A 21,574-nucleotide genomic window follows, 5' to 3' on the forward strand; every position below is an offset into this window, starting at 1 on the left:
CCCAGCTGGGGGGGCAGAAGGCCTCTTCCACCCCACAGGTGAGCGGTTCAGTGAAGCCCCCGTGATCCTCAGCTCCCACGTGAGCCTGAGAGGCATTGGGACTTGCGCAAGAAAAAGCTGAGATCAATTCCAGCCATCGTGAATTATCAGCATATACGGTGGAACCTTGGCTTTCAGACGTCTCCGTTGCTGAATGTTTCGGTTTTTGAACGCCGGAAACCCAGAAGTAAATGCTTCCATTTTCAAACGCACCTCGGAAGTTGGAACGGCTTCCGCTGTGTGTATCTGTTGTTTTTCACATTTTTCTCTACTGAATTGGCAGGCCGCCCTTTGCGCCTCAGTTTTCGAACGTTTCAGAAGTCGAATGGTCTTCTGGAATGGATTACATTCAAAAACCGAGGTAGCACTGTACCGGTATTTAGCTGCTGCTGTATCACAATGTTGGAAACCAAGTATTGCCCAGCCCTAGCACCTTCAGAGAGGGGGGGGGGTGCCTCTCCTGAAAACTGCCCCCCTTTCCTACAATCTTGAAAGACTGCTTCGGAAAGTTTTTAATTTAAATCTGCTCAGTACCCTACAAATAAGTTTATTTGATTAGAACAAACTGTGAACATGGCAGCTCTAGGTATCTTCCAGAAACACACTGTACCAGGGCAGGGAACCTCAGGCCCAGGGGCCAAAAGAATATGGCCTCTGGCTGCCGGCTGCCAAACTTCATTAAGTCCCGTTTTAGAACTATCTGCTGCAAAGCGTGCCCATTTCACCCACCCAACTGCACATTAAGCCGCAGGTCGTTACCATAAACAATGGGCTGCGTTTCCGTTGCCTGCTCTTCCTCTTTCCTCAGAGACTCTGAGGCGTCCAGTTTGTCCACCTAGGAAGACAGAAGAACCCCAATGAAATCAGGCAAGGCTGAGCTGCAGAATCTCAACTCCCATTTTGTTTTCTGGCAGAGAAGTGGAAAAGCCTTCAAGGGGCGTGGAACGCAGTCAGAGAAACGAGGTCGCTCCCAAAATGAGGTTTCGGGGGCTGGGGGGGGGGTCGAGTTAACGTTGGGACTGTTACAAAGACCGCCTTAACTACATTGGACAGCCGTTTGGGGAAAAGACATCGTGGTTCTGCCGATAAACCTTCAGAACGGAGGGGAAAGCCTGACACCGACCGCCAAGTGGTTTTTCCAGTTATTCGTTCCCCAAGCCCAGCCTGGACCTGTCAGGCTCATGGTCTCTAGAGGCTAAACTCGGGGGATCAAATGACCACATCCAAGAATACGTTTCTAGGCAATTTGTTACACTGCCACCCAACCGATTTGCAAACATCCCCAGCTTGCAACGTAACCTGCGATACCTGCCTGCTGAGCCTCTACAGGCCCCATCTGACACAGATTTGGGTGACCTGAGAAGCACAGGCGCGTCTCTTTAAAAACAACAGGGTTGCAACCATTTGTTAAAAGCAAGACTGGAGGGTGTCCGTTGGCCATCCAAGCTTCTTGCTTCTCCATAACCTATGGCTGCCTTTGACAACCTGGTGCTCCTCGGGGTCTAAGGGAATACAACTCCTACCAGCCCCGGCCAGCAGGATGTGAGTTTGAGTTCAAAACACTCGGGTTGGCAGAGGCTGATCATATACAGGAGAAAACATCCTTTATACTCTTCAGAAGTGTGTGTGTGGGGGGGGAGATACAGCAGTCCACTGGAACTGTGCCAGGTTGGAGGAAGGTTCAGCGCCCTCCCACCTCACCCCAACCTGAATGAAGTGCCCGGGATGGAGACATTTTTTTGTTCAGCATCCAGAGGATCCCAGCAGAACCTCCCACAAATCGGTGTGTTGTGGGTGCATTGCAGAAGGATTATAATGGGTGGATCCTAACTCCAATGCCACAAATTACAAGACTTAACTTCTATGATCTGGAAGTTACTCTTGGACCTGAGGAAGATGCCTTCTATCAGGTCAAACTGAATGTCCGTCTGAGCACATATTGCCTCCTCTGACGGGCAGCTGCTTTCTAAGGTCTCCGCCAGAGAGATCTTATCCTCACCTGTTGCTACCTGGTCCTTTTTGGTTTCCCTTTTTAACGGGGAATGCTGGGAACAGATTCTACATGCCAAGCAAGCGATTTGCTACTGAGCTACAGCCCTCTCCTTACTATTTAGTAAGACTGCTAAGAACTTGAGAAAAGCCCTACTGGGCCAAGCTAATGGCCCACCGAGTCCAGCATCTTGTTCTCACTGCGGCCGACCAGATGCCAGTGGGAAACCCGCAAGCAGGATCCAAGCACAATAGCCCTCTCCCTTCCTGTGGTTCCCAGCAAGTGGTATTCAGAAGCATGGCTACCTCCAGCCGCGGAGGCAGGGCACAGCCACTATCGCTGGGCTGGAATCCACCTCTGGAGTAATAGGGTCAGGAATGCAGTTTCCCCCACACCCCCTGGTTGGCTTCCCGACGAAACACAAGGGAGGTTAGGAGAACACACAGGGGGCAGGGGGAACAAATATGGAGAAGGTGGGGGGGGGAGAGAGAGGCAAACGAGAGCATCCAGTCAAAATTTCTCAAGCTTCATAGCCTGCTCTCTGGGCAGATCGTGTTACCCCTACAAAATTCAACACTGCTCCTGCTGGGAAGCCTGCGATGATGAGGTAGAACCAGAATAAGCTGGGATCGTGTGAGGTTGCTGAAGCAAAGATCCAGACAGAGAAATGCAAGCTAAACAGAAGAGGCAGAGTCTCCACAGGGCCCAGGCCAGTTTCCGGACCAGACCATTAAAAACAAATAAAAAACCTGTCCATTAAGAATAAATTTTAAACTCTACTCAGGTGGCTCTTACTAAACAAAAGTGTTTAGAATATACTCTGCAAGCTTGTTAAAAAAGGGGGGGAGAAGCTGCTCTTTACACAAAAACCAAACTATTGGACACTCCCTGCTGATAGATTTTGTTAAGTGCACAGAACTGCATTTTTTTTTAAGAAAGGCTTTTCCACGGAGACTGCGATAAAGCTGCAGAAGGGGGAGAAAGAGTAAAAAAGAAAAGAAAAAAAGAAATCACATGCGGTCAATGTTATATATATATTTATCTATATATTTTTGGTGCCATGTGTGTGATCATGGAAAAAAAGGCAAAAGAACTGAAGCAGGGGAGTGAGGTTGGAAAGATGGCGGCCAGACAAGGCTCCCTTTGCCCCCCCCCCCCCCCCCCCAAAAAGTTCACGGCACGCAGCACCCCACCCCGCACCCCTCCCGATCACCCACAGCAATGCGCTTTGCAGCTTCAGGGGAAAGTGAGATGTAACATCACAATGACTGTTGAACATGCTCAGTTCAAGAAAGCAAAACACTGCAGTTCATTAACCTTTTTTCACACCACACTTTTATTTATTTATTTTTTTCAACCGACTCGACTTGCTAGCTGCTGAAGGACTTTTAGGGAGAGCGTTTTAAGACACAGATCTGCAACAGGTTCCAGAAGCTGCCGCAAGGGGAAGGGGGGTGCTCAAAAAAGGAAGAAGAGGCAGCTTTAAATCAACGTCTGATTTGCAGACTTTTTGGAAGATGGCTTTTTAGCATCCATTAGAACCCACCAGCCAAACGGAAAGGGGTTTAATTTCTGGGAAAGGAAGTTCTTTGAGCATCGATTCTGGTTTAAAGGAAATGCTGAGAACATCGGGGGGGGGTGTTGTTTTTTTTAAAGGTGAGAAGGGTTTAAACCAAGAGGGCTTTGGCTCAGGGAATGAGCCTTGGGCTGGAAGGAGAGCCGGCTGGAAGTGGGAAAACTGGACGCTGAGTTGGAGGTGAGAGAGAGAAAAAACAGTCTTTAAGCAGCTAGCTGGAACATTCTTTGGTTTTGCCTACTTTCAGCGAGACACATTAGTAAGACTCGAGGATCAGGTGTTGGATCACAGTCCTTTTCAAGGAGGCAAAAAAATTTTTTGCATTAAATGAGGGAGAGGAACCCAGATTGCCACCCTGATACTCTCGGGGGGGGGGGGGGAGATGCGGGTGTGAGAGGGTGGCACCATTAAAATGATTTACAGCCACCTGCAGGGCAATTTGTTTTGAAATGTTTCTTGGGGACCAGGTTCCCAGGGCCTTGTGGTCTCTCTTCAAACTGTGATCCAACTGATTGTATCCAACCTTCCTGGGAGAGTCTATTAGCCAATTAGTGTCTACTGGTTGGTCCTACAGCTAATGACTATGGTTTTAATTTGCAGAGGCTTTAGTGATATTTCTGTTCAAGGGGCTGGCGGGCAGAAAGCAGTAGCAGCAGTGTAGTAAAGGTAGGAAGGACGGGGAGAGGGGGGGAAAACTCATGCAGATATATATCCTTAGACTTAGGCCTCCAGACTTAAAAGATGGAAAAGAATCAACTTTCACCTTTTCCTTTATTGTATCAACCTGCAAAGGAATTCAGAAGGTGCAGCTTAGAGAAAAAAACTCACTCCATCATCGAGCATTTTTCTTTTTCTTTTAAAGGTAGAATCAGCAAAGAGCAAAGGGGGGGGGGGGGAGTTAAAACCTTTAAAAAAGAAGAAGCATAATGGAAGTTATCTGCTGCTGAAAGCCAAGTCGGGCTTCCGATTCCAAGGCCAGGCCAGGTTATACACAATGTACGGAGTGCAACTGAGTGCAGGCCTTCTGGACTAGGACGTTTCTATGCTGAGATCGCTGGCCCCAGGTTAAAGGAACAAGGTTACTACTGCTGCCGCCGCCAAAATTATTTCTTCCTGAACTCATGCATGCTGTGTCCAAGTTCTTTTTTGACCTGTGACCCTGTGTTTCTGAAAGGAACAGAGCCTTGTGGGGTAGGCCTGGAATCCAGTCTAAATAGTTCACATCCTAGCATACACAGAACCACCTAATCTCAGCCTTGGTTACCCAGTTTTCTCACCCTTTCAGGAGCAGCAGGATTATGCTTTTAGGAGCTTTAACTGTTTTTGGAAGGTTATTCTAAACTGTTTTTAAAGAGGTTTATTGTTTTAGCATTGATACATTTGCCGCCCTGGACTCCTTTGGAGGAAAGTGTGGGATATAAAGTCAACAACTAAAATAAAATACTCCCATTTAAACGATTATACGGCTACTAAGCAACTTTCACTGTTTTTATCGAGGGCTATTTGCGGTGAGCACCACAAGCTTCTGGATAAATCTTTTGAGCAGAGCGATCACTCAAACACAACTTTCCATAAACACAGGAATGCAGCTTGGGGGTTGGGGGATGGAGAGAGAATTCAGACTGCCTAGAACTAGGGAGGGCAACGGCTGGGAGCATGAGCTGGCTGGGGTCATTGAGGCACCATTCTTTCAGCGAAAGGATTGCTGAGCGTTGCTGAGATCACCTGAAATGTTTTGGAACCTCTGAAACACTCAAGTTTTAAGCTGGTACTGTAACAGGCAAGTGGAAAGCCAGCTGCTCAAGAGATACCTCTTTGAAAGCATCACTTGGGCTCAGTCGAGGAGACCAGAAACCCATTTTCAAAGCTTGACCAACAGGGGAGATCGTCAATCTGGCAAAGAGCAGATCACCTAGTGGGGACTGCAGCACTCGTTGCTGGACAGATTGTTCCTGAGTGGGCAAAGCTTCCGACCACCCCTGAAGAAGATTCACAGTGGATGATAGAAACAGACTCTTTCTGGCTTGGCACATACTTCTGCTCATGTAAGGAGGAATTGCAAAGACCTGGTTACATCACACTAATTGTGAATGCCGTCATAGGCAGGAAACACAGCATTCAATCCTTCATGGATTTAAGTCTTATGGATGAACCACTCTCGATTAGCCCAAAAAGTGGCTTCCAACCTGCAGGAATTGGTCTTGCGAGACCAATGCTAGACTGATCAGAGGGCTCCAATTCCAGGCCCATCCTCCAAGTTCAGCAATGGTAGAAGTTGTGGCTGATTACACAGTGCCACCTGCTCTGGTCCTGGACCTGATCTGGGGCTGCTTCCTGGGAGGGACTGCTCTTTATCAAGACAGCCAGAACTTATTTAACTATGTTATGAAAAGGGTGACTTGAAAAACTTGTGCTCGGGCTTGCTTTCCCCTCCTCCCTCCCATTCCCTTTTCCTCTTGTGCCACGTCTTATTGATTTGGGGGGGGGGAGTCTCAAGAAGAACAAGGAGTGCCAACGAGGACAGAGACTGACGCTCCAAGAAGCACAACGCAGGGGTTAGTCGCACACGTAACACACAACTGATTGTGTTCATGGGGAAAGAGCACGGCAAGCAACCAGCGGGGAGGCCTCTGATTTATTGGGGTGGGTGGGATCTGAGGCCCTCCTTACCTTGTTCAAATACTCCTTCATGACCTGGATGAAGTAAGGCATGGCAAAATCCATGATATTGTGCCTCCAGGCCGTCTCCAGGACAACATCTGGCCGGAGGAGGTCATAGCAGGTGAAGAGGCAGGCCCCGAAACACTCCCTCTTGCCCTCCTGCAGGAACCACTGCAACAACTCTTCCGCCAGCTCAGTGTCTTTGGACTCCGAAGCGTACTGCATTGCGTCCTGGGAGGGGCAGCAGGTGAAAAAAAGAATCAGGAAATGTGCCCAAAAAAAAAGAGGAGGAAAAGAGAACAATGTGTCAAGCAAAGATGTGTAACTGCCCTACTGCTCAAGAGTGGCCTAGCCGTTGCCCATCTACCCCAACTTCATGTTTGGGACTACAAATCCCATCAGCCCCAGCAATGTTTTGGACTACAAATCTCATCATCTGTGGTGGACAGTATCTCTTTTTAAAATTTTTGGTTCTTGCACCCTGGATTCGGGGAAAATGGTCGTGAAAGACTTTGATTGAATGGAAAGTTACTGGCAAGATGGAGAAGTCTGAGAACCGAAACTGTAATTTGACACCTATGCCTGCTTCTGCCATGCTTGGCTTTGTTTTTGACTTGGTTATGAACTGTGAAATGACCCATGAAGAAAGGACTATTTTATTGAGACTGGAATTGCTCAACCGAAAATTGGAGATATTGAACTGTCATATGTCAAAAAAGTTATATCCCACAGAGGAGACTGTACAGGAAATGGCTGCACTGGAGGAGAGCCTTGGCACAGAACTGAAGGGACTGATTGAACAACAGGATGAAAAGGTATGGCTACTCCGGAGTAATGGCAGACCCAGGACGGAGAAAATTGTTATAACTAACTCCCGAGGTGAGAGCTTGGGAGTGAAGGTGAGAACTCTATGTTTATATCTACAAATAGAAGAAGAATGTGATGATGAACCGGAGAGGCTGGGGGAAAAGGTGCGCACCCTGATGTTCTATGCAAGGACTACTTTGGACTCAGTCGGGATCTGTGGATATGTAAAGAAAAAGGACACTTCGAGGAGCAGCTCTGGAGTAAGACGACCAAAGAAAATGGACAGAAGGGGGATAGGGTGAATGATATTAGGGTATAAAGGTAAAGATTACATTAGGGTAACCTGAAACCGGTGTGTCAAGACTTTAAGTTTTTAGAGAAAGAAAAGAGGTACTCTAAATTTCTGTTACTAACAGCAGTTATAGTGAATGAAGATATTTGTTATGATTTATTTTGAAAATAAGTGGATAAGAACTAGAATCTTGTATGGAATTAATATTAAGTTATAATATGATCTGATCTATGCTAAGTTAAGAATGGGAAAATATTGTTTATTATGAAACAAGATTTGTTAAAAGGAAGCTTTTGATTTTAATTTTTAGATATTTGGATTTTTAAGATTTAGATGGCATAAGATGTTATGAAAGTAATATTTGGGATTGGAACCGAAGGTGAAAAGGCAGGGGAAGTCTGTACCAAGATTCGATCAAGAAATTTTTTTTTACAGCATTAGAAGAAGAATTATTGGTATTTGTGTATTTGTTTATTTCTAGTTGGAGGTGGGTTAATGTGGGTGTTATATTTGTATGTTGTTTGTTGTAAAACCAATAAATTCTTAAAAAAAAAACAACAAATCTCATCATCTGTGTTGGCTACGTCTGATGGGAGCTGTAATCCAAAATATCAGAGTGGGGGAAAGGCCGGCCTCTCCGCTATGTGTTTTCCATCTGCAGTAGCTGCTACCAGGGCAACATTTTCAAAAGGAATGGTGTTACCAGGGATCTTCAGAATGTTCTTCACACTTTTCTTTTACTCGGGCTCTTTAAATATATTCACGTTTATGAAAAATGCCTTTTTAAATGTTAAGGGCAGGAAGCGCTTTTTCTCCCCTCCCCCAAAGTAGAATGCTGTGATTTCCCAGAGAGGTTCAGAAGCCTAAGTTAGTTTCATGTTACATGCAGTTTTAGATGGTATCAGCTTTATGCATTCCAAACTTGAGCTACTTTTACATGAATATGGGACTGATAAGATGATGCCCCCATTCTTCGTGCATTGCAGTTGTGGAACCTATCATATCTTTATTCTATTGTGTCCGATTTAGATGTTTAGTGACACGAAGCTGCTCTGGAGCCTATTGGTGAAGGATAGTGTACAAAGCACTTGAATAGACGTATTTCACACGGATGTGTAGTCTGCTTCGTTAAGAACACTTGTTTTCCAATGGCTGGGTGAGTAGGTCCAATTACATGAATCTGAATAAACCATACAATCCCAAGGGCAAGAAGAAGAAGAAGGGGACAAACACCATGGCATGGAGGGTTGCGAGCACAGATCGAAGGGCCTCGGAAACTCTTCTGCAAGCAAAGTTGCTTGGCCCTCATCGCTGGCCACCCTCCCGACACAGACAGGCAGCGCTCACCCCGCCAGCCCTGTTACCTTGTATAGCCTGTCTTTCTTGCAGAGCTCCACACTCTGCTTCCAGCGGTTGTTGCCTTTGAAGAGATACGCAGCGATTCTCCTGAACTCAATCAGCTCGTGCTTCTCCAGGCGCTGAGCGAGGGAGATGTTGTCAAAGTTGTCATAGGCATCTATCGAGGTCCTGAGAGCCTGGATGGGGGGGGGGGGAGAAGGTTTTAAAACGGCACTTTCGGGCCAGCGAAGGCAGGGTAAAGGTATAAATATAATAAAGTAATATCCCAGAGAAACAGAGGATGTAGTTTCTAAGCAAAGGTGGTAGGGAAGTTTCTGGTGCACGGAGACAGAACTGAAGATGAGTTTTGGCATCCTGAGAACATGCGACACCCCAAAACCATTCCTACCTGGTAGTCTTCTTCTATAATGAAGAGGTTGTTCAGAGATTCGTTCACCGATTTGTTGTTGTGGTTCTGAACGGAGCGCAAGTAGGGCTTCACCAGGGGAAGCTGTTTAACCTGTGAACAGAGATAGGAGATTATGACCCACCCAAGCAGCCAGGGGCTATTTAATCATTTTTAAAACTGCCTTAAAGTGGGGGGGGGGAGATCTTGGCCAATACACAAGCAGCTGTGCTCTGATCTGTGTCAAGGCCGGTTCCAAATTAAGGAGGGCATGCAGAGGGAAGTTTCCTCCAGAGAGGGATGATCCTACCTTGCTGAAGAAGTTGACCGCACGCGTGTGGTCCAGTCGGGGAGACAGCACCATCAGCAAGTCGTTGAGCAGCAGAGGTTTGAACTCCAAGTAAAACTGGATCGCTTTGTAATACAGCTCCACGTTGGCCACCTGAGGGAAGCAAAGGAGGGTTAACTGGCTCCCAAACATTTGCAAGGGTGGCAGGGAGAGCTTAAGGCCACGAAGGCACAATTCTGGCTATCCCTGGCACAGCCCCTCCCTCGCTTTGGCGCAGTTCCCACCAGAAAGCCACTTGCCCATCCACCACATCAGTGGCGCAGGATCATGCAGGTGCTTCCTGTTCCAACAGCCAAATGAAAATACCCACACAGATACAAAACCTACCGAGGGGAACTCGCTGAGAAACAGGACAGTACCTTAGTGATGATGTCTTTGAATTGCCCTTCCTTCCAAGCATCTGTCGGGTGGTTCATCATGGTAATGATGGCGTTATCGTATTCTTCGTATTTGTCGTACAGGAAGACTAACTCGGCCCAAAGATGGGCTTGTTCAGCTGCCCTCAACACCTTCAAGAAATGAAAATGGTTTCGAATAGGTGCTCGCAAACTATGGTCTGCAGGTCACCCACAGTGTGTCTGGGAAGAACACTTAGAGCCTTGAATTGTATGGAATTCGAATTGTAATACAATGTATAGAAATCACACAGCATCTAGAGCAGTGCATTACAATTGCTACAAAAGGCAGAAAAATCATTAAGTGGTCCACCAAGACCCTGAACAATTTTCAAGTGGTCCATGGAGGGTGAACCACTGGCTTAAGAGTATTAGAACCAGTCTAGAACAGGCTGAGAGCATTCCTAGCTTAGACCAGCACAGCATCTGTGTTCAACAATAACCAACCAGATGCCTCTGGGAAGCTCCAGTGGCAGCCTTCCTCAGTTGGTCCTGACCAACTGGAATTCACAGGAAAGCAAACCCCGCCTCCCAATGCCCAGAGCTACCTAGCCATTACCATGTCTAACAGCCATCATTAGGTCTACCACCCATTCAGTTTGTCTGACAGGCCCATGGAGAGAGCTGTCCTGCCACACGTGTGCATTGTTGGAGCCACTGTTGCGTCTGGTGCTACTAACTTCATTGTCTGAGCCACAATGATGGCAGCATTTGCTGCAGCACCACCCAAATTGCCTCTTGATCCTCCTTGAGAAAGAGGAAGCATATGCGTGGATTCTCCTCCACCTGACGCCTGTGAGGTAGGTTAGGCTAACAGGCAGCCACTGGCCCAAGGCCACCCTGTGGGCGGCCACCTTATGGCTGAATGGGGACATGTTACGAAGCTGCAATACCACCAGTTCGGACAATATCTATTGTTCGATTTGTTGCCGCTCCCCATGGGCTCTAAGCAAGGAGGGGTCTCTCCCCAAATTGGAGCCAGGGCCTCCCTGTTCCTAGTTTAACACTGCAACTCACCAAAATGCTCAGCCGCAATCACTCTGCAAGGTTCTGGATTTTTGCTTTTTAACCAGTGCTCTTATTACTGGACTGATCTTCCTCTTACACGCCCCCCCACCTGTTTTCTATTCCTCATATAATTTGCAATCTTGGGGGCAGAGTTACCTTAGGAATGTTGACTCGCGACCAAAAGAGCTCCAGGTGTTCCCTCATTTTCTGTGGCTTGAATTTGGAGTAGAGGATGGCCAGCTCTGTGAACATTCCCATATGGGCCCGCTCCAGCCCCAGAGCCGATTCCAACATGGTGATCAGCTCCTCAAAGTAGCCGCGGTCCTGGGGGTGGTGGGGGAGAAAGAGTAACAAGTTAATGCTCAGCAACAGCCGCCTCTTTGAGCATCCCTTTACGAAGGCAAAGCTCTGCCGTACGATCAGCACTGGCGCACCCATGCTTTTTCTTCCCCCCGTTACCTGGTAATAGTTGATGAGCTCCTCCAGTTCATCCGCATGCACAACAATGTGAAGGCCGCACATCTGGGCCAGGCGGAACTCTTTCCCATCCACGCACGCAAAGCAGACCTGGAGGGGGGAAACATCAAAGACCAAGCTTCAGTTACCTTCTCTCTCAGAGGAACTGGAGGGAGCAGCAAAGTCCTCCTCTAGAAACCCATTTCTCCACTGTTGCACTGAGCCAGCATCGTTCTCCAGATGATGCTAGACTCGAATTCCCAGTAGCTCAAGCTGGCGAGGCCAAGGATGATGGACCCATCTAGCTCAGTGTTGACTGTACTGACTGGCAGCAGCTCTCCAGGCCTTTTCCAGGCCTTCCCAGTCCTACCTGGAGATGCCAAGGCTTGAACCTCTCTGTATGCAAAGCAGGTGCTCTACTACTGAGCTATAGCTCTTCCTTTAAAACCAAAGCAAGGTTCCAGTCCTCATGGTTCTGAATCAAAGGCTGATTTAAACAGGAACAGAGGAAGCTGCTTTATACAGAACCCAACCATTGGTCCATCTAGTTCAGTACTGTCTACACTGACCGGCTGCGGCTCTCCAGCGTTTCAAACAGAGGACATTCTCAGCCCTACCTGGAGATGCCAGGGATTGCAGCTGGGGCCTTGTGCATGCAGGGCAAGTGCTATGACTCTTCCCTGACACTATCTCGTCTGACCAGGCCTCTCTTCTTCCATGAATCTCTCTAACCCCCCCCCCTCTTTTTTTTAAAAGCTACCTATCTAAGCCAGCAGGAACAAGCTCTGCCTATTGCATGAAGCAAAGGGCTCACCTCCTTCCAGGTCCGAGTGCTGTTTGCTTTCCGGGCCCCGTCCACGGCTGCCTGATATTCGCCGAGGTGGACCAACGTAGAAGCCAAGCGCCCAAAGTTGGAGACATTGTTGTAGAGAAGCTTGGCTGCGTCGTACATCTTCTCATCATAGCAACGGTCGCCAACCTAGGGAGGAAGACGGTGAAGAGAAAAAGTGCTTGATTTCATCCATCCATCCAACCATGCTCATTCCATACTCAAGCGTCCTCTCTTAAAACTGAGGTCACACCTCCCCTTACTACCTGTTCTCAATTATCTGAATACCTTTTCTCTGCATCGCACCCACGCCCCATTTTTCTCCCTTACCTTTTTATTTTTTTATAACCTCCTCTTTCCTTTTCTTCCCCTTCTGTATCTTCTATGGTGTCCTCTCTCTATCATTATTACTCGTTTCATTTCTACGAAATCCTTTCTACTAATTTTCAATTCCCCCCCTGTCTGTCTCTTGTATTTGCTTATATTAACCTAACTTCTAAAAGGATTGGGAAAGGCAATTATGCAAGTCAGCACATCTAATGAAATGACTAGTTTTTCTCTGTTTATTTTCAACTTCTCATTATTTAGGCACCCGTCTGTCCTTCCCACCCCCAAAAGCAATGACAAAACAAGGCTAAACTATCTGAACCATTTGACCATATGAAAGCATTTATCTAAGCTTTCGGAGTGTGAATGAACAGTTACAATGAAATATGAATGCTGGACTGATCAATTTGACAAAAATGCGGTTCCAGTTTGCCAGTTTTGTGAATGGGAATAGAGATTTGACCCACACAATGGTATGGCATGGCTATGTTCTCACTGGCTCAATCTCCGTGATATGCCCTCACACATAATACTGTTTGAATTACATTTCACAAGTTCTGGAAATTTGGGAAATCGTGACTGCCTGTATAAGCTTTCACTGCTCCACACATAGGTCACTGTGTACTTTTGTTCATTTGTGTCTTACGACCAATAAAACTGTATAACAACAAAACAAAACGCTACTGGGCCAGTTTAACCAAAAGCACACGCACAAGTTTAGTTCTGTTATTTCAGAAGCCCATTCGTTCTGTTTTTGTTCCAGTCTTTCTCCAAAGGGGCTCAGAGCAGTTTACATGGCTCCTACACACTTTATCTTCACAACAGCCCTTTGGAGTAGGGCGGGCTGAGAGGTGGTGACTGTCTTAAGGCCACCCCAGGGCAGTTTCATGGCTGAGTGGGGATTCAAACCAGGTCCTCCCAGCCTTCAACATGCTAACCACCCACTCCAAAGAAAACTTCTCAGATCCCATATAAAAATCATTTTGATATTTGAGACAAATCTTTGTATCTAAAGCTGTAAAGAATATTTGGGTGTGTGTGTGCAAAAAAAGAAAAGAAACCTCCAATAGGCCCATCCAAACCTTGCAAAGAGACAGGAGGAGCTGAACTAACCAAACTAAAAACAAAACAAAACACCCCCCCCCCCACTTGAAATTCGCATTTAAAAGTCTGACGAAAGGACTCACTTGTTGAATGTGGGCATTGTTGGGCCCGTTGATGAATTCTTCCAGCTCGGCCAAACGGTTTGTTTTAGCAAGTGCGAAAATGAGTTCCGTCTCCACATAGGATTCCCGGGCCTTCCTGCGGGCCATCTGCAAGTATTTCACCAGCTCCTCCCAGTTTCCTAGGTTGGGGGGCGGAGGGAGAGGAGACAAAGAAAGAAAGAAAAGTTCAAGGTCATATCATGCTGACAATCAATCGGCAGTGTTGCCCAGTTAGGCTGAAAGACGGAGATCCTTCACTTCGTACTTATTACTCGACCGCACAGTCTCACTCAACGAGGAACGTCACTTTTTAGAGAAAAGGGAGGGGTGGACAACATCACGGCATGTGCGACACTGGCAAAAAGCAAAAACAGGATGAGCCCCCCAGAACACTGATTAATTCGTACTTAGACTTGAGCTGCGTGCTGAGCTATTAGAGCAAAACACAGTCGCTCATTCTTGCTGGACAGAACACAAGCTTCCCAAAACTAGGGAAGAGGGGAGGAAAAAAAAAATCGGGTCAGCCAAACAATCCACTTCTTTGTCATCCGCCCCTTATACTGAGCAAGTCTGTTCAACGCATCTGGTAGAGGATAAATGTACTTTGCCAACCACTTGGGTATCTTGCCATTAGGGAGGGGGGCAGATCCTCATATTTTCCTCTACTGTGGGTTCCAAAAAGTGGGACCCTGAAGGGTAGAGGGAATAGACCCCTCTCCCAGTTGCAGTTATGGGAGGGGAGTTAAACGGGGGACAACCAATTGTTACTGTTGGTACAAAGAAGTCTCCCTGTGATTGCTAGAATCCTGGAGAGGGGCTCTTCTACCCCTCGGCCTGGTCACCCTGAAGGAAGGTGACCAAAACTGGGGAACAGAGAGAAGAAAGCAAAGAGGCTCCTTTAACAAAAAGAAAGTCAATGTTGCAGGACAACTAGGCTTCGAATAGCGGCTTCCTGCAACAAGGAAGAGGGAGGCTAAATGCAGCAAGAGGGGGCGGGAATGGGAACACCCAGGAGGAAGGGTGGGAAGGCACCTTACAATTCTTTTAAATTTGTATTAAATTTGAAGTTAAATTGTCAAAAATCTTTGAAACTCAAAAAAATTAAAAAAGGCAAAGAAACTGGTGTAGCGTGACGTATGAGCCTGGCCACTGTCTCAGAACTAGGAATTTCTCATCCAATAAAGTCCTGTTTAAAATGCTTTCAAGAAGAAGAAGAAGAGTTTGGATTTGATATCCCGCTTTATCACTACCCGAAGGAGTCTCAAAGCGGCTCACATTCTCCTTTCCCTTCCTCCCCCACAACAAACACTCTGTGAGGTGAGTGGGGCTGAGAGACTTCAGAGAAGTGTGACTAGCCCAAGGTCACCCAGCAGCTGCATGTGGAGGAGCGGAGACGCGAACCCGGTTCACCAGATTACGGGTCTACCTCTCTTAACCACTACACCACACTGGCAAGAGGAGGGCTGAGGGGAGAAAGTTTCACATGCGACTGGCTGCAATGCAAACCCTGCTTGATCTTGCCATTCTAGAGTAACTTGAAGGAAAGCAAAAACAGACCCCTCTCTCAAGGGCCCTATGCTGTGGAACGAAGTGCAATAGTCAGATCAGATTCCCATGTGCAATAGCCAGCTCTTTGGTCACTCTCTTGTGTTTCTGGGTTGTCATGGTGGAGCATGGGGTGTGGAAATGGATACAGCTGCCGGGACACGTCTTGATCTTCCAACCACCCCACAGGGCAACTCCACGTGTGGGAAGGACCACCCACCCCCTAGTCACCCAACATCATAATGGTGGCAGGTGACTGAAACCTGTCAAAAGTCCAAACGAGATTTTGGTAACCACCAGAGGATCAGTGGTTACAGCAGACTCCTCTGAAGGCTGGGGGTGTCCCTTCAAAGAGGCTCCCTAGAACCAGCTGATAATTGGTCACAGGGAGCCCCTTTCAAGTCTGGAGGGAGAACCGCTCCTGGGGGGAGGAAGCATTTCCCCTCCACCCAGAAAACTGATTGCATTGAAAGCGCTTCTTTCAGTGGTTTGAAAGCAAAGTGTTGTAGCCGACGCTACTCAGAATAGAACCAATGACATGACTAACTTGGGTCCATTTATTTCTACTCTTGAGTAAAACTTTGTTAGAGATAAGCTGCTTCATCTGGAAAGAGGGAAAAAAATGTTTCACTTAAAAGGAAGTGCTCCCCCTGCTCCGAGCAAGCAGTATGTATTCAAAGTGCATTGAAGCCAAGTGGCTTCCTTCAGCCCACTGAGCTGAACTAGTGAGTTCCCAAAGTGGAACTCCCTAAGGCGGTCAATACCAGCCAAGTGGCGGGACTTTGGCAATGCAGGGCTCTCTTTAAGGACTGTGCCTGCAGAGACCTGCCCTGCGCTTTGAAGCCCCGACAATCAGCTGGTGGGACTTCAAAGCACCTTGCAGCCGCCAACTGTCAGCTGACTGGATGTGCCTGGAGACCCCTTTTGGGCCCAGCTGCAGCTTTACCTGCCCCTCATCTGACATTGTGAGGTGAAGTATGGGCAGGGCTTTCTTTTCCAGCCGGAACTCACTGGAACTCAGTTCCGGCACCTCTCAGGTGGGCGCCATTCTCATTAAGAAAGAACAAAGGCGGCGTTCATGGTGAGTTCCAGCACCTCTTTTTCTAGAAAAAAATAGTACTGGATAGAGGGCAAAAGGGCTTGGCTAGGCTAAAATGGTGTGGCGGGCTTAATTAGGCCCACAGTTCAGAGGCTCCTCACCCCGTGTTGGAGCATGAGAAGTGGAGAGTTGAATGGAAAGGGAAGGGGGACTCAAACCTTGGCAACATTTAGCCACAAGGACAAGGAACCGGCAGCCCTCTAGGTGTTGGATTCCAGTTCCCACTAGCCCCAGCCAGCATGGCCAAAGCGGTGATGGGAGCTACAGTTCAGCCACAGGTTTCCCATCACGGCACTGCTGTCCTTGTCTGTTTTCCTCCAGCTGCCATAATTATAACTGTGTTTACTGCAAACCACACTAAGAGCAATGCTGGACTGAGAATGTGAGATGAGAAGCAGAAGGAATGAATTAATTATTGAAAGAAAGGAAGGACACCCAATGTATTTAAATTATGACTTCCGAGATGCGTCAAACTTTCTACATTCGCAGAAGTGCTTAAGTTACTACAATCCAACCTGGGTGTTGCCTTTTTCTGAAAGCTCCCAGAAGAAAGGCTACTGAAAACAAAACTTTATACGGGGTTCCCAAGCCTTACCGCTGGTGTTCGCGGCCTGAACCACTTCCATGTATGAAGAAGGATCGTCTGCTTTGATGTAGGAGTCTATCGCTTCCTTAACCATCCCTTTCTGAAGCTGAGCTTTGGCAAGCTGGCTCCACACGGCTGGCTCGTTGCAGCGCTCAGCGAACTCGTAGGCACGGTCCAAGTTGCCAATGTGTTCGATCAAAACCTAGAAAGTGGGGAGACAGCTGCCATTTAAAAGAACCAAAACTAATAGCGTGCTTTTGGTAAGAATTTGCCAGTGCAAGAGCAGTTTGGCCAGAATTAAGCCTAGCATGTGCCTCCGAAAGCCTTCACACAAAGGATGACCAAGCCACTTTATCAGGAACTCTTAACATGAGGCATGATAAAAGCCCACTATAAATATTTGCAGCTTCCCCCCATGGGTCTAGTTAGTAGTAGAAGAAGAAGAGTTTGGATTTGATATCCCGCTTTATCACTACCCGAAGGAGTCTCAAAGCGGCTAACATTCTCCTTTCCCTTCCTCCCCCACAACAAACACTCTGTGAGGTGAGTGGGGCTGAGAGACTTCAGAGAAGTGTGACTAGCCCAAGGTCACCCAGCAGCTGCATGTGGAGGAGTGGAGACGCGAACCCAGTTCACCAGATTACGAGCCTACCGCTCTTCACCACCACACCACACTGGTATATAGGGCTCCTGAGCTGTATGTAAAACCTGGGCTAGAACCCCTGCAGACTCTGGTGAACTGGAACACTTAAAACTTGGGCTGGATTCCCTTAACACGGAAGCGGCGCCTTCAGCACAAATACACAGAGCAGTTTGGGGACACAAACCAACGCTCAGCTCCGTGAAGAGAAGCATACCCAGAATTCAGAGACATGGACGCCCAGCGTTACCTGCACGGCGGAGGTGTTCACATCAAACTTCCTGAAGATGGAGAAGGCCTCTTCAAAGAGTTCGTTGCTGATCGCAATGTTGGCAATGTCAGGAGCATCATAGTTGTCCAGGCGGTTGATGTATTCCATGACTCGGGTCCGGTCGGCCTTGATAGCTGTCAGTATGAGGAGGTTCTGCAGATTCCTTTACAGGAAAAAGCAAGGAATGGTAAGCAAGGAATTAAGGCACATCATTCAAAACGGCATAATAAAGGTTTAGGCGAGTTCACAGGTTCAGTCCCAGATCTCTGTAGCTGAGAAGGGTTTTTGGCCCTCTGCTGAGAGCCTTAGAAGAATCCTAGGCAGTTGCTAACAGTAAGGGGCTCGATCAGGTGTGAGGAGCCTTTGTGCCTCCAGATGTTGCTGAACTACAACTCCCATAATCTCTGGTCATGCTTGCTAGGGCTGGTGGGAGTTGCAGTTCTGGGGGCACAAAGGCTTCCAAACTTGGGCTACATAGACAAACAGTGTGACTTGGTATAATAATGAAGTGCCACTTAATATTCATTCAGCAATTGTAAGGAATCAAGTCTTCCACTCTGGAACGCCCTGTCCATTGAGGTTATGCAGATGTCTTCAACATCCTCTTTTTTGGCACCTGCTAAAAAAAACCAATGTGGGTGGCACTGTGGTCTAAACCACTGAGCCTTGGGCTTGCCGATCAAAAGGTTGGTGGTTCGAATCCCCATGATGGGGTGAGGTTCCTGGCGGAACCTAGCAGTTCAAAAGCACGCCAAAAAGTCCAACTAGATTAATAGGTGCCGCTCCAGCAGGAAGGTAAACGGTGTTTCCGTGCGCTGCTCGTGTCAGTGTTCCGTTGCACCAGAAGCGGCTTAGTCATGCTGGCCACATGACCCAGAAAAACTTCTGCGGACAAACGCTGGCTCCCTCGGCCTGTAAAGCAAGGTGAGCGCCGCGACCCCAACGTTGTTTGCAAATGGACTTAACTGTCAGGGGTCCCTTTACCTTTACCTAAAAAAACCTTACACTGCTAATAATCTTATCCAGCAAGCAGCCTGCACTTTTGAACTCACAAATTCCCAAGCATCTTCCCAAGTATTATTTGAGGCGTGGGGGTGCGATACAAGACAGACAAACACAAGAGTACTGACCTGTGTTCACTGAACACAGAATTGTCAAGAACAATTTTCTCCAGCAACTCAATGAGTTCATTGGGGAGGTCGGCGGTCATGAAAGCCTTGACGGTGACAGATACTTCCTCGGGGTCCTGAGTTTCAGAGAGCGCTGTCTGCACGACCTGATGAGAGAGAGAGATGTGAGCAATGGGCACCCACAGCTGGCAACTTGCTTGCCTATTGCTCACTTTCTTAAGTGTACACACAGCACAAGCAAAGGGGAGCGCGAAGTACCTGGTCAATCAGGGGTCTCCGGTAAGGGTTGCTCTCCAGCAGTACACTGGCCCACAGCTCAGGGTCCTTGCGGCGGACCAAGTAACGTGAAAGGCTCTTGAAGAGGGAGTTCTCATTGCAAACCTGGAATGCGAGAGAATAATATATTCAGGCCGGGAAAGAGAGGTCTTCTTTTGTGAGGGGGAGGTAGAGGAAGAGAAAGAGAAAGAGAGAGAAAGCGTCAAGAGTTCCGAGCCTGGATTTTACAGAGGTGAAAGGTTCAGTCAGTGCACAGCATTTAGTCATTTGGGAGGGTTTGGAGTAGAACATAGGTTGGAATAGGCAAGTCTTGCCTGGGGATGTCGGTTTCTGGGTACCATTCTTTGCTCTCTCTCTCTCTCTCTCTCTCTTTTTGTTCATGTGTTTTTATTGAATGGATTTCTGAACATACAAATAACAAGCATCAATGTAAAACAGATTTTTCTGCTGCCATAGCGTTCACTGTGAAGTCTGGTAGATTTACTTAAGCAGTCTCTCCGTAGGTCTTCATGGGTGGATGGAGGAATAACAGACTCAGAGAGTTATAGAGGTGAAAGGGTCTCCAAGGGTCATCTAGACAAACCCCCTGGGACGTAGGAATTGTAGCTGAAGCACCTCTGACAGGTGGTCACCGAACCTCTGCTTAAAAATCTCCAATAAAGGAGAGCCCACCACCTTCTGAGGGAGTCCATTCCACTGCCAAACAGCTCTTACTATCAGTAAGTTCTTCCAGATGTTTAGTTGGAATCTCCTTTCGTGTAGCTTGAAGTCAAGTCATTGGTTTGGGTCCTACCCTCTGGAGCAGCAAAAAACTAGACTAGTATGAAATAAAACGAAACCTAACTATGTCGAAGTCATCTCTTCTTACTTTTCATAGCCTTCAATTCCCCGTTAACTTTTCAGCTAAAGCAATCTGCCAAATGTTTGCTTACCACCTCCATAATGTTAATCCTAGAACAGTTTTCCAGTGTTTCCTCACCAGCTGATGAGCCGCCGCCATAGAGAATACAACTAAGTCCTTTTAAGGAAAACTGGCGTTTTGATTTTCAAATACAGACAGCGCTAGTTGAGGAATACACTGAAACTTACAACCTGCTGTTTTACCAGTCACTTCAAATCCAGCCTTCCATTCTTCCAACCAATTTAAGTTCTGCCGCTTCCGAGTACATACAATCTTGAGAACTGCTTTGATGCGTGTCCTGTTGATCAGAACTGAGCCAAGCAACCTACTTTTTCATTAACATCGTATCCAGCATCATTTCCTGGCTCCGAAAGACACGACGAGAGCATCTTTCTAGCTAAGAGAGGCTCAACGTGTCGGGTACTCACATTAATTAGCTCCTGGTCGCACTGCCCCCGCTCGTAAGCGACGCAGGCCAGATGCGGGTCTCTCTTCTCGCAATACTTCCCCACCACCCGGCTGTCGTAGTAGGGGTTCTCGCGAAGGAACCTCTCAGGGTTGTTGTTACTGTCAATGTAGATTTTAGCCAGTGCGTTGTGGGTGGCTGGTTCCTCACAGCCCTCATGAATTCGGGCCTCCAGCCAGGGCAGGAGGAGTTTCAACCTTTAAAAGGGGGGGAGGGAAGAAATAGTCAATTGGTTGGGTAGATCCCAAAAAGGCCTGTTTGGACAAATAAATGTATTTCCATGACCCCACCACATACATACACATACACGCACATCCTGGGAAGTTAGAGCTAAATTCAAGCCAAGTCACAATCTGTTTCCATCTCCCTGTCTGCCCAACAGGTTGTTGCTAAGCCTAGCCAACTGAAAAAGCAGCTGGGAATTGAAGTTCTAAACATCTGGAGGGCACCAGAGGGCAAAGGATGAACTAAGACAGTGCACCTTGCTCTCGAAAGCAGCCAATAAGAGAGCGAGTGGCGATGATACAGCGGTCAAGAGCGTCAGGCCAGGACCTGAGAGATGAGGGTTCAAATCTCCACTTAGGTATGAAGCTCACACTTTGGGCCAGTCATGGTCTCCCCGCCTAAGTTACCTTCACAAGGTTATTGTGGGAATAAAATGGGGAAGGGAAGAAGAACCATGTACAGCACCACCCTGAGCCCCTTGGGAGGGTAGTGAAATAATGAATTCTTTTTTTATTAAAAAAGCTGGCTCGCGTTGAATCCAACAAGTTTTCTTTAAAAGTAGGAGGAAGCGATCGATGAAATGAAGAGAGCGAGGAAAATGCATGCTGAACACGCAAGGATAATATCGCCAAACGGCTCCTCAAATCCCTGCTTCAGAGCGCTACACAGCCATAAACTCACTAGGGGGTTTAAGAAAAGGATCTGCTCTCTCATCTATTACTTGGAATTCCATTGGGGGGGGGGAAGAGACCTTAGG

General features: G+C 47.4%; 1 protein-coding gene across 4 annotated transcripts in view; it reads right to left on the reverse strand.

Annotated features, from left to right (window-relative positions):
- The window catches only part of CLTC (clathrin heavy chain), a 76,149-nt gene that overhangs the window by 1,339 nt on the left and 53,236 nt on the right, over positions 1-21,574 (reverse strand). For 2 of the 4 annotated variants that reach the window (XM_033171675.1, XM_033171676.1), the window contains 16 exons: positions 20,555-20,789; positions 19,208-19,330; positions 18,950-19,095; positions 17,799-17,982; positions 16,918-17,110; positions 13,661-13,818; positions 12,132-12,296; positions 11,321-11,428; positions 11,018-11,185; positions 9,818-9,967; positions 9,420-9,551; positions 9,113-9,223; positions 8,730-8,900; positions 6,276-6,497; positions 4,369-4,389; positions 799-874 (listed from right to left, as the gene is read on the reverse strand). In XM_033171675.1, coding sequence (XP_033027566.1) covers positions 799-874; positions 4,369-4,389; positions 6,276-6,497; positions 8,730-8,900; positions 9,113-9,223; positions 9,420-9,551; positions 9,818-9,967; positions 11,018-11,185; positions 11,321-11,428; positions 12,132-12,296; positions 13,661-13,818; positions 16,918-17,110; positions 17,799-17,982; positions 18,950-19,095; positions 19,208-19,330; positions 20,555-20,789 — 2,363 coding nt within the window. The remainder of the gene's footprint in view (positions 1-798; positions 875-4,368; positions 4,390-6,275; positions 6,498-8,729; positions 8,901-9,112; positions 9,224-9,419; positions 9,552-9,817; positions 9,968-11,017; positions 11,186-11,320; positions 11,429-12,131; positions 12,297-13,660; positions 13,819-16,917; positions 17,111-17,798; positions 17,983-18,949; positions 19,096-19,207; positions 19,331-20,554; positions 20,790-21,574) is intronic. The other 2 variants (XM_033171677.1, XM_033171678.1) reach the window with 1 other exon arrangement.

This window comes from Lacerta agilis, chromosome 15, assembly GCF_009819535.1.
Source record: "Lacerta agilis isolate rLacAgi1 chromosome 15, rLacAgi1.pri, whole genome shotgun sequence".
Lineage (NCBI taxonomy): Eukaryota > Metazoa > Chordata > Lepidosauria > Squamata > Lacertidae > Lacerta > Lacerta agilis.